General features: G+C 32.3%; 1 protein-coding gene and 1 long non-coding RNA gene across 3 annotated transcripts; one reads left to right on the top strand and one right to left on the bottom strand.

Annotated features, from left to right (window-relative positions):
• The first annotated feature begins 3,421 nt into the window (after positions 1-3,421).
• On the top strand, positions 3,422-5,718 carry LOC114296157 (uncharacterized). The gene is made up of 2 exons (XR_003641123.2): positions 3,422-3,601; positions 5,072-5,718. It is a non-coding gene; the product is annotated as an uncharacterized LOC114296157 (long non-coding RNA).
• An 808-nt stretch (positions 5,719-6,526) lies between these two features.
• LOC114296156 (S-adenosylmethionine synthase 2) lies at positions 6,527-11,721 on the bottom strand. Of its 2 annotated transcripts, none has more exons than XM_028240439.2 (2): positions 11,434-11,721; positions 6,527-8,089 (listed from the first exon to the last, which is right to left on the bottom strand). In XM_028240439.2, the coding sequence occupies exon 2, from the start codon at positions 8,080-8,082 to the stop codon at positions 6,910-6,912; it is 1,173 nt and encodes a 390-aa protein (XP_028096240.1). In that variant the 5' UTR covers positions 8,083-8,089; positions 11,434-11,721; the 3' UTR covers positions 6,527-6,909. The 2 variants fall into 2 exon arrangements, with proteins under 2 accessions (XP_028096240.1, XP_028096239.2); XM_028240438.2 differs by having other exon boundaries at positions 6,527-8,084.
• Positions 11,722-15,827: the final 4,106 nt, after the last annotated feature.

Below are 15,827 nucleotides of genomic sequence, written 5' to 3'. Positions count from 1 at the left end.
TGGAAAGGTTGAAATAAACACTATCAACTCAAATAGGTTGGTGGCTAAGGCCTAAACCATCAAACCTTTGAGGACAATTATGCTACAAGCATGCAATACAAGGCTTAAATGCAATGAACACTTAAAAATAGTTCTAAAACAGTGCTAAATCAGTCTTAAAACATGCTGGAATTAAGACAGAAATAACTAGAACAATAAGCTAAAACATTGAACTATGTAAGCTAGTAAACAAAGCATAAGGAGGGGAGGGTACCCCCTCTATTTTTGGACTTCAAAACATGTTTTTAGTAACTGAAAAGCCTCTGAAAATTAGTATTTAAAAGCTTAAAAAAAGTGGACAAATAGGTGGGAAACACAAGGGTAAAGGCATAGGAAGCTAGGTGAAAGGAATTGTGAGTCACCCCTTCACCCGTATTGGCTTTAAACCACAAGTTTTAGCCCAAAATTTCATAGTTTAGACAGTCTAAAAACAATAGAAAAAAGAGTAGGAAAAATGGCAAACAAAGCAAGGAAACAAGCCAAGACTTATACCTTTCGAAGATGAGAACACTTTCCCAGCCACAAATCAATCCTTACCCACCCTCAAGAGTTCAAAGTGGGCTGAAAAGTACCAGCTCCTAGACCACAAGGTTTGGTTTAGAGTGTATAGGCAAAAGCTTGCAAAAGCTTAGGAATTTGCAAGAGAGAGAAAGAGATAATTTTGCTCCAAAATGTTCAACTCCCAAAAATGGAAGGGGAGGTCTCCTATATATAAAAAAACATCAAACTCCCTCAGAAATATCAATACATACACGTGTAGGCAAGTGTATGCATCTGTGAAAATAGCTGGCATAACTGACCAAAATATCTGCAAAAATACACTTGTGGCTGGTAGGCCACTAATACTGGCCGGCAGACCACACAAGTGGCCGGCAGCTCACAGTGGTGGCAGGCAAGTCCCAAGGTTTTTTAGGCTTGAAAAACTATGGTTTTGGTCCAAAATAAGACAAAAGGTGTGTAGGGTTTGAAGGCTCAAAGTTGTGGCATTCTGCTAAGGCCTTCAAGCACCTGGCAAGCACATACACATTCATCATTGGGTGCGCAAGCGGTGGTGTCCAAGTCGTAAGGATGGTAAAAAATGAGGTGTCTACATATAGAAAAAAAAATTATTAAAACGTTAAATAAACAATATTACTGGAGTAAAATTTTTCTATAGGTTGACTATAAAATTTTATTATTCGCTACAGAGGTTGAATGGACAACTCTAGTGGCATTTTTCTAACATATTTGAAGCCATTAGTCTCAAATCTAAGTTCGTCGATAGTTCTGAGTTTGTTAGTACCGAATCAGAAATGTTAAAGGTTAATGGTGAAGACAGTAGTCATTGATAGTGGAAATGATAAGCATCGCCGACGAAAGTGGTGGTGGAGGTGATAACTGTCAATTGCTAACGATGAACATGGTAGTCGCGGTAGTAGATCTAAGACAACAACGAATGGTGGTGACGATGAGCGATACTAACCAACGATGGAGATGGTGGAGGCGAAAAGTGATGATCGACCAAAGGTGGAGATGGTAAATATTTGTGTGTGTGTGTGTGAGAGAGAGAGAGAGAGAGAGAGAGAGAGAAAGAGAGAGAAAGGGTATTAAAAGAAAGAGGGTTGTAGAAAAGAAATAGAGACAACAATAAACATGAGAGTGAAATTGATGTATATGATGTGATATTTTAATTTTTTTTGTATAACATTTTAACTTTTTTAATAAAAAAAATCACAAACAAAAAGGAAATTAAGTCATAACTAACACCACAATATATATAATAATCAAACAACAATGATTCAGAGTACTAATTTTGGTGCTCTAATGGAGCACTAATGACATGGAAAGGAGGGAAAAAAAAAGTCCAATAATGTTCCGGACCCCCTTTCCCTCCCACCCCCTTTGATCCACTCTTAACATGATTGGTCAGTTTTTCTTTTTTTTTTCTTTTTTTTCCTTCTCCTCCAATCACCACCCGCAACGTGTGTGTGGGGTGGGGTGGGTGGTGATTGGAAGGGGTCTCAATCATGATCCAAAAAAGCCAAACGAAAGCCCAAACATCATATCACAGTGGATGGGACCCACTGCTAACTCATTAGAACTGACTTTAAAATTCAAAAATTAAAACTCCAAAGTATTTTTCATAATCAAATTATAACCAATACTCAATAATTCATAAATTAGCATCTGGTACACTATCTTTTATTTATTTAATTATTTTTAATGTGTAATATAGTATTCAGGGGAAACTCCACCACGGTAGATGCCAGATTTTTTTTTATATATAAAATAATGATAAATATTATAAATATTAACTATTGATATTATATTTTTTTTTTCATTTATAAGTAATTATTTTTTAGATAAACTCCTAACATATTATAATAGTTAAATTTAAATCTCATTAAAAACTATTTAAAATAAGTCATAATAAAATCGTTTTTAAAAATATTTTTTTATGTCAATTTTTTATATATGTCGTCAAAAATTAATAATTACTGACTTTTTTTTGGTCACGATTTTATAAATTGGTACTAAAACTTATAATTAGTGATTTTTTTTATGATAAATTTTTCAAATTGTCACTGAAAATTGAAAATTAATAACATTGTTTGGTGATGATTTTTTTAAACTGTCGCTAAAACGTATAATTAGTGAAATTTTTTATGACAATTTTTAAATTATTACTGAAAATTAATAATTAGTGATATTTTTTAATAATGTTTGATTAAAAACGTTATTAATTTTCACAGAACCTATTAGATAATAAGGCCAAGTTTGGGAAGACTAAATAAGTGCACTTTTTGACTTTTTATGAAATATGGGTTGGATTTGGGTTGGGTTTGAAGTGATGTGTTAGAGAGGTGATGTGACTTAAATGAGATGATGTGATTTAAATAGGATAGTGACTTTTTGACTTTTTGAATTTTTTGGAAGATGCCAAACTTGGCCTAAGTCCACTTAATAGGACCTATACATAAGCCCCCTTATTTTTTTTCTGTCACCACTCTACAGCAATTGTCCCTTAAATTTAGGATAAATCACACTTTACCGCTTTTAAGTTCAACCATTTTCTCACTTTGACCCTTTATGTTTTAAGTTTTTCTAATTTACTCTTAAAATTAACTTTTATTTAAAATTAGATTAAAAAAAATATCACAATAATTGTTATATATTATAAAAAATATATTATTATATTTAGATTTGAGTCAGTTATATATAATAAAATATTTTTATAATATGTGACTGTTAATGTAACATTTTCTATCTAATTTTGAATATGTTAATTTTAGAAGTTAATTAAAAAAAAATTAAAATATAAAGAATGTGAGAAAAAATAAAATTTAAAAAGTAAAGTGAAAAAATGACAAATATAAAATGGACCGAAAGGTAATTTACCAATAAAACTTACCATTCAATCACTAACCCTAATGCACCACATTTGGATATCTCGTAAACCACTCACTCTCACTCTCACTCTCACCCTCACCCTCAACTATTTGGGCCAGCGCTTCTTCTTCTCCTCTCAACTACTGCGCACGATCCAACCACCGTTTGCTTTCAAACCCTACTTCGTCCCATTGTCAGTATTTTCTGTGCATTTCTTCAATTTTTACTTTTATCTATTTATATATTCCCCCCCCCCCCCCCCTCTCTTTTCTGTTTTTGTTTTTTGTGTATGTGTTTGTCCTTTAGAGATCTGAAAGAGGATTTGTATATGGGTTTGCTTTTGTGCTAGGGCCTTTGTTTGTTTGTATGTATGTATGTATGTAGGTTTGTTTGTTTATGTGTGAGTAATTTTTGCCTATATTTGAACTAGAACGGAATTGATTTGCATTTTAGCTCTGGTCCAGTTCCTCACGTACCAAGGGTTTGATTTGGTTATTAAATCTTTCGAAATGAATTTGGGTCAGGGGTTTGGAAAGAAAAATGAAAAATATGAGTGAAATGTAATATTTCACGCACTTTTTTCTTTTTAAATTTGTACCCAAATTTATGATTATCAATTTGATTCTTGGATTACTTCATAATCGAACCAATCAGAACCATATAGCCCTAATCAAAATTTTGAAACTCAGGTCTTGTTTGGGAATAGGTTTTTTTAAGTAATTTTTTGGCTTTTTGGTTAGAGTTTGATGTAAAAAAAAAAAAAAAAAAAAAAAAATTAGTATAGTTGGGATGACTTTTTAGTGTTTTACGAAAATATGTGCAAAAAATAGAGAGAAAAAGAAATCTTTGACGTTTTGATATAAGTTGTTAACATTTTGATTTTTTTAATGACTTTTTAATTTATTTATTTTTTTGGACTAAAGTTACCACTTGCCAAACAAATAAATGTTTTGTGTTTTTCCCATGTATGATTAATTTTTTGGTCCATGCAATTACATAGTCATTTGTTGAGACACAGAGAGAGGATATGAGAGGTTAGGGATGGGAATATATTTGGTGTATTGGAAAATTAAAGAGAATAAAAATTTTAAAATTCTTAATTGGGTGGAATGAGAATATGGGCGTAATGATATAAAAAAGCAAAAAAAATTGTGTAAATATAAGATTTCAAAAAATAAGAACACGAACCAATGGAATGCAATGTACCAGAGAGAGTTCGGTGACTACAGAAGTTAACATAAAAGCCAATGTAGATGATGGAAGTGAAGAACTAATAAATTAGTTGGTTTTGATTAGAGATTATTAGGTGCTCTTGGAGTAATGTTCCGCATTTGTGATATTTATTTTATTCTTTTGATAGGCCCTCATTATTTAAACCAATAAAAATCAAATTAGAACAGTATATATACTTGGCTGAGCAACACTAAATAATTTTCCTTCATAGTGGTAACTATAATGGTTGTTAGCTTGCTTATTCTCAAGATTTATAGCCAAATTTCAATGTTAAAATGTCTTTTATTTACTTATTTATTTTTTATTTTAATGTTGCTTTGATAGAGCAAATTTTATTTTTTTAGCACAACTACCATTTTCTGCTTCCAATCATCATTCTTCTACCTACTAACCACTATCCCTTTTTTTTTGTCCCTCTATAAATTACAAGATCTTCAGAGCATACTAAACTACAACAATGAGCAACTTGCTGAAAACATTTATGTTATGCGATTCGTCTTTATCTGATGATGATGAGGACATGATGTTTATTATAGCACTGGAGTTTCAGAGGAGGCTAACTCAACTATGTAACCAACAAACTGAACGTGTTGGTTCTACTAGCAGTCGGCGACACACTCATCGTGGTAAAGTCTCTAACAAGAAAAGAAAGAGAGATCTTGTGGACACACATCAACAACAAAGTTCTCAAGAAATTATTCAGTCCTCTTCGAACTCCATGTCACCATCTCCCAGTGGTGCTCCAGACCAAACACAGCCCGCCACCCCAGCAGACACCGAAAAAAGCAGCACCAACGTGTAGGGCCTCATGTGGTAGCCAACTTCTAAGTTTGTTTTTGCACTATCCTCATTTGGTAGCCAGATGAGGAAAATGAGGTTGGTTAGTGTTGATTGTGGCATCTAGGTATGTTATATGTGTTGAGGCAAACTGAGGCAGCCAAGTATGTACTAATTAAGTTGGTTGTGACTATCAGATGGTTCACTGCCCTCTGTTGTTGTTTTTTTTTTCCCTTTCCTGCAAATGTTTCCTATCCTTCAAATATAGCATATCTGCTCTTTTGTAGTAGTAGTTTAACACTCTTATGTGTATGGGGGCTTCCATTGCAATTGGGTATGCATTATAATTTGTTCAAAGAAAAAGAACAAAAGAAATAAATAAATACTGAAATGAACTTTAGTTAGAATGTCATGTCAATTTTGAAACCCATAAATTGAATGTCCTATTCAAGAAACCATTAATCAATTTGGTAATGAACATAACAAAAATGGAAACAAAAAATAGAAGCAAAATAAAATTCCTACAGATCTTTTGGACAATCATGATCATGTGCAACAGTCTTATTTTAAGGACTAATATTTAAAGAGATGAAGGTAGAAAAGGAATTATGTTTCAATGTTAAATTCAAGAATGGATTTATAAAAAAAAAATTGCAATAGAAATTATCCAACCCTATTGGAGTACCACTGTTGCACAGGGGCGGTCCACACCAACCACAGCCGGCCACCCCACCAGAGACCGACCAAAGCAGCACAAACATGTGATCGGCTTTGGCAGAGTAGTCGGACTACATATATCATTTTTCATCTAAGATTGCCATCTTTAAGCTTGTTTTTCTCTGTACTCATTGGGTAGCCCAGATGAGGCAAATGAGGTTGGTTGGTGTTGCAACTAGGCCTATGTATATGTTCTGATTATGTGTTGAGGCAACCTGAGGCAGCTAGGTATGTTCTAATTAGATTGGTTAGTGTTGATTGAGGCTGTAGAATGATCGTTACAAAAACAAATCTAAATAAATAATTTTAAAATAAAGAAAGAAAAGAGAGAAGTCTGGACACTCATCAAAACTGGAACAGATCTTCGAAAAATTTAGCAAGTAGCATGAAATAAATGAAAACTTAAAAGAAATTCATTAATTCAAATACTCATGAACAACTAGATCAACATAGTTCACATCTTACTCGTGAAAACCGCTCAAATAAAAAATTGGTAAAATCAAATGAAGGAGAGAACTTATCCCAGCAATCAAACAAGTGAATTGCCGGAAACAAACAATTGCAAATATATCTGGGAAAACAAAAAGGGTAAAAGATGCGGACCAAAACACTTTCTGACTTCTAAATCTTCAATACTAATCCCACTTCTCGTGCTGCAGTCGAGCCTTGAAAGAGCAAACTGAAGTGTTAGATTAACGCAACAAATCTTCTTTATTCCTCCGCAACCAGAATGACAGCAGCAGGAAGTGCATCAGCAGTAGAAATTGTGCCAACTCAAGCTTTGGGCTTGAGGATCTTGACGGTCTCCCAAGAGAAATCTGGGTCTTCGCGGCCAAAATGTCCATAGGCAGCAGTCTTCTGATACCTGAAATTGCCTCCTCTCTTGAGGTCAAGGTTGATTGCAATCATTCCTGGCCTGAAGTCAAAACTTTCTTTGATCAGAACCAGTATGTCCTTATCAGGAATCTTCCCGGTCTTGTAGGTATCAACAAACACAGACAGCGGTTCTGGCACTCCAATTGCATAAGAAACCTGCACAATACAGCGGCGAGCAAGCCCCGAAGCCACCACACTTTTGGCTGCTTGCCTGACAATGTATGCACCACTTCTGTCCACCTTAGTAGGATCCTTTCCTGAGAAAGCACCTCCACCGTGAGCACCCCAACCACCATAGGTGTCGATAATTATCTTCCGGCCAGTCAGTCCTGCATCTCCATGTGGTCCACCAATGACAAATCGACCTGACGGGTTGAGGTGAAAGATGGTTTTATCATCCATATATTGGGAAGGGATGACGGGCTTAATGACATGCTCTTTCAAGTCAGCAGCAATCTGTTCATTTGTAACAGTTTCATCATGTTGGGTTGAGATGAGAACAGTGTGAACCCTAATAGGGACCATGGCTCCACCGTCGTTCCGGTATTCAACGGTCACTTGAGTCTTTCCATCGGGCCTTAGCCAAGGGCAAGTCTTGTTCTTCCTCACCTCGGTGAGCTTGGCACCAAGCTTGGTAGCAAGGACATGAGTTAGAGGCATGAGCTCGGGGGTTTCATCAGTGGCATAGCCAAACATGTGGCCTTGGTCACCAGCTCCGATTTCCTCAGGCTTCTTGCTTAGGTGACCATGAACTCCCTGGGCAATGTCAGGGCTCTGTTGTTCAATGTTGACAAGGACTTTGCAGTGATCAGCATCAAGGCCAACATCAGGTGATATGAACCCAATGCCTCTGCAAGTATCTCGAACTATCTTCTCATAATTTACATTAGCCTTGGTTGTGATCTCACCGAAGACCATGACCATGTTGGTTTTTGTGCACGTCTCACAGGCAACTTTGCTTTCCGGATCTTGTTCTAGGCAAGCATCCAGAATTGCATCTGAGACTTGGTCACAGAGCTTGTCAGGGTGGCCTTCATTGACAGATTCCGAGGTGAAGAGGAAGGTTTCCATATCTAGACTTACGCAAATGATGAAGCTATGTGTTAGTTCCTCATTATTAGATGTGGAATCATTAAATTTTAAAGAATGGATTCCACACAACGTATAAATATAATGCAAAAAGGAAAGCACAATGAAAATTATACTGGTTGAAAAACACTATCTCATCCATTGACTGATCAGTAACCAACAATTATTTCAGTTCATATGTTGCTTCTAATTTAAAGGTAACTAAAAATAGATGTAAAAAGATACACTACGAAATGAATTCATTTCGTTGTGTATTTGCATAACTTAAAAAGATTAAAAAAAAAAAAACAAAATAATCCATTATGTATCACAGAATTCTGCAGTAATACATACCCAAATTGATAGCATAGGAAGTATAATAAGAATTAATTTATTAAACATGATGAATACAACCCCTTTGAAGCTTTAGCTGTTATTTTATTTATTTATTTATTTTTTGATCAACAACAAATTTTATTGATTAATCAAAAAGAAGAAATGAGGATAATGCATCCTCTACAAAAAGAAGTCAAGAAAGAAAAAATATAACCCAAAGAAAGACTACATCAATAAAATTTACAAATCACACACTGACACCGAATCTCTAGCTAACATAAACAATGGAATTTCCCTAAAAAGAGGATTCAAAGAAGCCCAAAAAGAAGTTAAATGACAAACTTTATCCCACAAAAAATCCACATCCCGAGATTTATCTTAAAAAATCAGTGTATTTTTTTTCTCTTGCTTTTGTATTTGGGTGCTGCCCCTTGGCACCTTTTCAAAATTTATTTAAATCTTTTTTACCTATTCATATATACATATATATATATATATATATGTGTGCGCGTATGTGTGTGTAATTGCCAGAAGTAGAGTGTAAAATTTCCACAATTACAATATTTATGTATCTCACAATTTTATTATTTTATCATTCATAAAATGCTCATAAATGAATTGCCTAAATTCAAATCTTTTCTAACAGTTCGCTTCAAAAGATTGAACTTGCAACTTGACTATTATTTAGATATGTTATTTCTTAGAGAGTTTTATCTCACAATGTTACGGTTGTGTTATTCTCCAAATCTTGTTCAAAATTATGCAAAAAGTAATTTCCCTATAGTGCAAAAATTTCCACCATTTCATAATTTATGCATCTCACAATGCCCATATATCATTCATAAAATACTGAGAAATGTGGAAAAAATCATTACTCTAAAATCAATTCCTATGTAACTAACAAGTTGCTTCAAGAGATTGAACTTGCAACTTGACTGTTATTTAGGTACTTATCTCACATGCTAAGATTGTGTTTCTCACCAACTCTTCCAATTATTGTTTTAAATTCAATTTTGTTTGTAACAATTTGGTTCAAGGGGTTGAACTTGCAACTTCACTATTATTTAGCAAATACAAGTACAATAATGCTATGTCCATATAAAAAGCATGTGTCCCAAATTCATTATTGATTTTTCTGTGCACATTTCCATGATTTCCTTTTGTGCACATAGCATTGTTGGAACAAGAATCACATCACCTTTCTATCTAACAACTTTATACCTGGCACTTCACCATAGTAAATGAAAAGAATTCAATAGCAGTTCGATAAAATAACACAAGTAAAATACCTCTACTCTCTATCATTACCTTCTACTACTCACTTGACATATAAAGAAAATAAAAAATCTACAAAAATTCTTCAAAATATTACAAGCCAAATCCTAGATTTGATAATCCATCAGTTTAAATCTCCAAAACTCTCATCCAAACATAAATTATTAAAGAAAAGGGTGTTTCATGATCTATGAAGCACGGGTACGGATACGAGTACTGGTATTGGTACGATACGGGTACGGCTTCGGCTTGGTACGTTTGTAAAAAAATATTTATTTTTAATTTATAGTAATGTAAAATTAATTAAATGGTTTAATTTGTTAAGATTTAACCTATAATTAACATTTAATGCCAAAAGTAAATGTATAGATCAAAATTAAATGTCAATATATTTTACAAACCATAGTTTAATTTTAAAAACATGCTAAGTATAAAACTAAAAATAAAAAAGAAGTCTAGTTAAAGGGGTTTTATCTCTATAGTAGAAGAAAATATTATTTCAACTGAAGTACGGTACGGCTTGAGTATATAGTAGGTACGTCTGGGTACGCCAAAAATTAAGAAGAAAAAATTTGGGTACGTGTTTCGTGTACCCGGTACATATGAAGAAGTACCATACGAGGTACCATATGCCGGTAAGTACCCGGTACGGGTACGGCTTGTTTTTCGAAGTACCCATGCTTCATAGTTCATGATCAAATGTAGTTCAACATCAGATTGTATAGGACTGTATTTTTGAATGCTCAGAAAACTGCACTTACTTGAAAGGAATTTAAGTGATCAAACTATGAACATTTGATAAACTGTCTTAGTTTGGTCATAGTTTGTAATTGTAAATATTAAATTTACGGAAATCACATTTTGTTTGGTTTAGAGTTTTCAAAGATCTTTAAAAAAATCATGTGACTACATTGAGTTTAATGACTAAATTATTCTTTTCTTGTGGATGGTTCAGATTGAAAACAAATCAAAACATTAACATTTAAATTGACAAAATTAAGGGGTCAAACCATGATTTTATTTATTTATTTATTTATTTTTTTGTAATTTTCCCATAATTCATTGAATATAATAAAATACAAAAATGTAGTGAACTTTTTTTTTTTTTTTTTTTTTTTTTGTTGGTATTCAATCAATTGTTGAAAGATTTTTGTACAAATTTCATATTTTTAGTGTATCTAAATCAAGTGAATCTAAAAACAAAACAACAAATTATGAAAATATTAAAAAAAAAAAAACAGAATTTAAAAAAAAAAAAACTATTTTTAAAACTCCAAACCAAACAAAACAAAGTGTTACTCTTCTCTCCAAACCAAACCAAAAATATAAAGTTTGTTTAACAAAAAAAAAAAAAAACAGAGACTAAACATAAACACACATCCAAGAGCAAATTAACCTTTTCAATTATCTATTTTGTTTCAATAATAATCAATGAAATGAAAATAAAACTAAAACCAACAGACTCCATTTAGCAGACTTCAAATGCGGAGCTAAAATATTTTCAGGCAATACAAATCTTGCATAACGAACACAGATTGATAAAACCACGTTACATAAATGTGAATCATTAGCGAACTAATAGATCTAATTATTAACTTAATCACAAAGCAATTTGGCCGACTTATGATTGAAGAACTAGATCTAAAACCAGCATACATCAACTATAAATCGATTAAAATTTAACTAATTTGAAGAAGTAAAAACAAGAGAATGAAGAGTAAATGATCTGAATTAGATGCGTACCTGTGTAGAGATTGAGAAGAAGAAAATGAGACAGAGAAAGAGAGATCTGAGAATGAAGAAGAGAGAGATATAGAAGAGAATAGCGAGACGTAGATTTACGGTTGAGAATGTGTATATATACAGACCCGATACCTTGGCGTCGTCTGACTCGCTCTCTCGTCTCTCTCTCTCTCTCTCCCCTTCAGTGAACGAGAGAAGGAGAGAGAGCAACTGCCAACGTTCCATCCCTCGTGGGGCCCACCTCACACCATCTACGCAGTATAACACGGGGATCCAGTTCTGGCATCCAAGATAATTTATGATGTTGGATAATTTATACTGTCTCAAAATATTAATTTTTTATTTTATTTTTTATTATTTTAAAATATTAATCTCTTTTTAAAAATTAAGTATAAAAATAATATAAATTTTTTATTTTTTTTTTAAAATTAATAAATAATATAAAAAGTATAATTATGACGTTGATATTTTTAAAAAATGTACTATCAAAACGGTAATTTTGGAAAGGGTCTGGCTTTGGTCTAGTCCACCATCGGACTGGACCGTACTGTTAGGCTCGTGGGGGCCCACCACGGGTCCTGTTTTGAAAATCTAAACCGTTCAATGTGTAGAACTCTTCGAGTATTACATGTCTGTAAAAAATCATGTTGATCGGATATCGATAGCTATGTGATCAAATCAGTTTTTTGTCAATCGTTAATTTGAGTGTTATATCTCCATAAGCAATCAATATGTAAAACTTGTTGAGTGTTATATCTCCGTAAACAATCACGTTGATCAGATATTGATAGCTGTTTGATCGGAGTAGATTTGTATAAAAAAATGAACATGAAAAAATAAATGGTTGACAGAAATCTGATTCGATCAAATAACTATTGATATCCGATTAATGTGATTTTTTACAAGAATATAATACTCGATGAGTTCTATACATGCAACAGTTCGAATTATCGAAATGAGACAAAAAAAATGGGCCTATGGCCCGAATTGGGCAATCTAATCTTGATCTCAAACATAAGACAAGCTTGACCCATCAAGTTATTTGTGTGAAGAACACCAATAAATTCCATATTCCCAATTTGTCTTCTTTTTTTTTTTCTTTTTTTCAAATTATCATCTCAATTTAAGAGAACGTTTAGACTTAATAGACTTATTTTGAAATTGATTTTGGTGATTTGAACCATTTACTTTTTTAGATTCGTTGAGTAAAATATTCATATAAAAAATTAAGATGATTCGATATCGATAGTTATATGTTTGAATTATATTTATTTTAAAAATATGTACAACAAATATAATTTCAAGAATAGTCATCTATTTTTTTAAAATACAAATTTGATTCAAACATATAGTTATCAATATCTAATTATATTAATTTTTTATATGAATATTCTACTTAACGATTCTTAAAATATGAACTGTTCGAATTATCAAAACAAAATATGTGATATGCTCTATAGGCTCCTCAAATTTTCTCATATTGAAATGTGAACAAGTGAGAAACTTAACCTCCCATTTTATACACCAATTAGTCCTTTCCAAATTATAATGAACCCGTGAAGGCCCTTGTGGCATTTTGGCAAGTAATTGCGCCACAATGAGGAAAGATCGAGAGTTTGAACTAATGGACCAGCAATGATCCCTTTAAGTGATACATTTTTGTACATTTGTTTTACTAACAAATCTAACTTCTTCTCGAATGGGAAATGACTTTATTAACCTATATTTTGTATGCTTCCTCAGTCATTGATAGGGGTAAATTAGGGAAGCTTTTACTAACAAATCTAACTTTCCACCTAATGGCAAATGACTTTACTAACCCATATATATTAAGAGGTTTTATAATTATTTTTGGTATGATTGAAGAATCCTACATAACCAGCATTTCCAAAATAAGAAGATCTCACATATCATAATGCTTCCGCATCATGAGAAGTGATTTTGCAAGTTGTGAAATTGATGAGATTTGATTTTTATCTAAAGTGTACTAAGAGGTTTTATAATTGTTTTTAGTGTAAGTAGAGAATCCTACATTATTAGTCTTTCCAATAAAGAAGATCCCACGTATCAGAATCATCCCACATTATGAGATATGGTTTTGCAGGATGTGAAATTTATGGTATGTGGTTTTGCTGGATGTGAAATTTTGTAAAACTCTATAAAATTATGAGATGTGATTTTCCAGGATGTGATATTTATTAGATCCTTCAATGTATATATTTACATCTGTTTATCATCCAATGGGAATCGCATCCTAAATCAAACATGTGATTATCTCCATGGCATCCCACAAAATAATATCTTTGTCCTCAACATTTCTTCTACAATAAAGCAATCAATTCAAATTTATGTGAAACAAGGCTATAAACGAAAAAATCTACTCAAGAATGTATATTTACCAAAATTAATGGGACTAATCAGTTCATAAAAAATAAAAAAGGGTTAATTGGATCACAATTCCTCCTAAAGAGATTTACGGGTAAATTTTTCTCTATTTATTTATTTTTTATTTTTTTGATTTATAATCGTTAATTTGTATATTGGGAGTATGATTTTTAATCAAAAAGTCATTCTAAATTATCATATCACTCGTTTTATTTTTTTACACGTCTTTTCGTAATTACTTACCATTTACTATTACAGTAATGCTAGAGACCCCAAATATTCTACCAAAAGTTTTACCAAATGTCTCACATGGGTGTGGGACCCACACAATGTGGGTCCCATGTGGGTCCCACACCCATGTGAGACATTTGGTAAAACATTTGGTAGAATTTTTGGGGCCTCTAGCATTTTTGTTACTATTATTATTGTTTATTTTTTTTTTTTTTACGATGTCCTCCATCTCCCACGAGTACTTGTGGAAGATGAAACGACTTTTGTTTTCGTGGAAGATTCTCGGAGCAGAGAGGGTGTCGTGAGGCCACCAGGACTTTTGGATTAGATTGTTCAACGATTTTTTTTAAAAAATAATATTTGTTTTTAAAAAAATATACAGCAATTTCGTTCATCATTTTGAAATATATATATATATATATATATTAGTGTATACATGTGTCTAAAGGTATGGTGTAAATAATATTAAGATTAAAATATAATTATAAAAATATATTTAACAGATTGTACTCTACAATTTCAAACAAATCAAATATAAAAAAAATTAAATATCAAATAATGCACACCAGACAGTGCTCTGCAATTTAAAAGAAATTAAAATTAAAATGCATACTAGTTAGTGCTACTGCTGCCAATCAAATTATAACTACATAAGAAAAACAAACATTATATTGTCATACACCAAAAGAGTGGGTTAAAACTTTATAAAAAAAAAAAAAATGGATTAAAGCTTTCAAGAATATGTATGCTTTACAGTGTCAATAACATGTCTTCAAACATTTGTTTGCCCAAACTTCCTTCTCATTACTTTTGAAAAAGTCTTTGTATCAACTTGTATGTGTCCCCAGTGAAGAACATGCACAACAATCTAGTAATTTGTGAAAAAAAAAAAAAAAAAACTATATATATAGATTGGTATATTTGTTGAAAATATACATAACAAAATATTTTGAGATTAAAATTACCTTATTGTATCCCCATCGAAGCAAACTAGTTATATTTCTCCTTTTAAGCTCCATAAATTTTTCGATCCAATCCTAAAAAAATTTATATTTTCAATTATTATTAAATTAAAATTTTATAAAAAAAAGATATATAATCAACAGAAATAAATCTACATGGTTACCTTTTGATAAAACGTGATTTAATGAACATGGAACACTACAACAACACTTCAGGATAAATAATATTTATAGTAGAATCCAAACTATCTTTAGGAAAGAGAATACTTATATGATCAAAGGATGTACATCTGGACAATGCCACATGTAATTGGCCATGGCTAAACACTGGTATGCACAAATCACCCCAACAAATTTCACAAATTTTCCTTGAGATTTATTAATGGTCAAGGCATATGCTAATCAGACTGGATATTGACGTCTTGTCATTTGGAAAAGCATTTCTGAAGAAGATGGTGCCAAAGATATCCTTGGTATGAATGCCAAATTGTCAAACTTTTCTCTAGTTAAAATTTGAGCTTCAATTATGCCAGTGTCGCACCTAGTAATCATTAATCTTGTACCATTGCATAGTCCATCTTTCGGTGCAATATTTCTAAACAATATTATATGACAATCCACTTTCAACTCTAACTTAAAAGTTGGTAGCCCAGGAGGATCCAATGAATTTAAATATTCATTAGGATATCTATTTGTAATGCTAGGATCAATTTCATTATCTTCAGACATTTTATCTGCTGCAAAATAAGTATATAATCGCCCTAGAAAGATATTCAACGCAGTAGTATTAATGTCACTGACATCATCGTTATGCGC

Source organism: Camellia sinensis, chromosome 10 (genome assembly GCF_055761805.1).
Source record: "Camellia sinensis isolate YWXY chromosome 10, ASM5576180v1, whole genome shotgun sequence".
Classification (NCBI taxonomy): domain Eukaryota; kingdom Viridiplantae; phylum Streptophyta; class Magnoliopsida; order Ericales; family Theaceae; genus Camellia; species Camellia sinensis.
This window is presented reverse-complemented; position numbering and strand designations above follow the sequence as displayed.

Excerpts from the sequence above, each read along its gene's own strand:
- LOC114296156 (XM_028240439.2), bottom strand. The coding sequence starts at position 8,082 with ATGGAAACCTTCCTCTTCACCTCGGAATCTGTCAATGAAGGCCACCCT.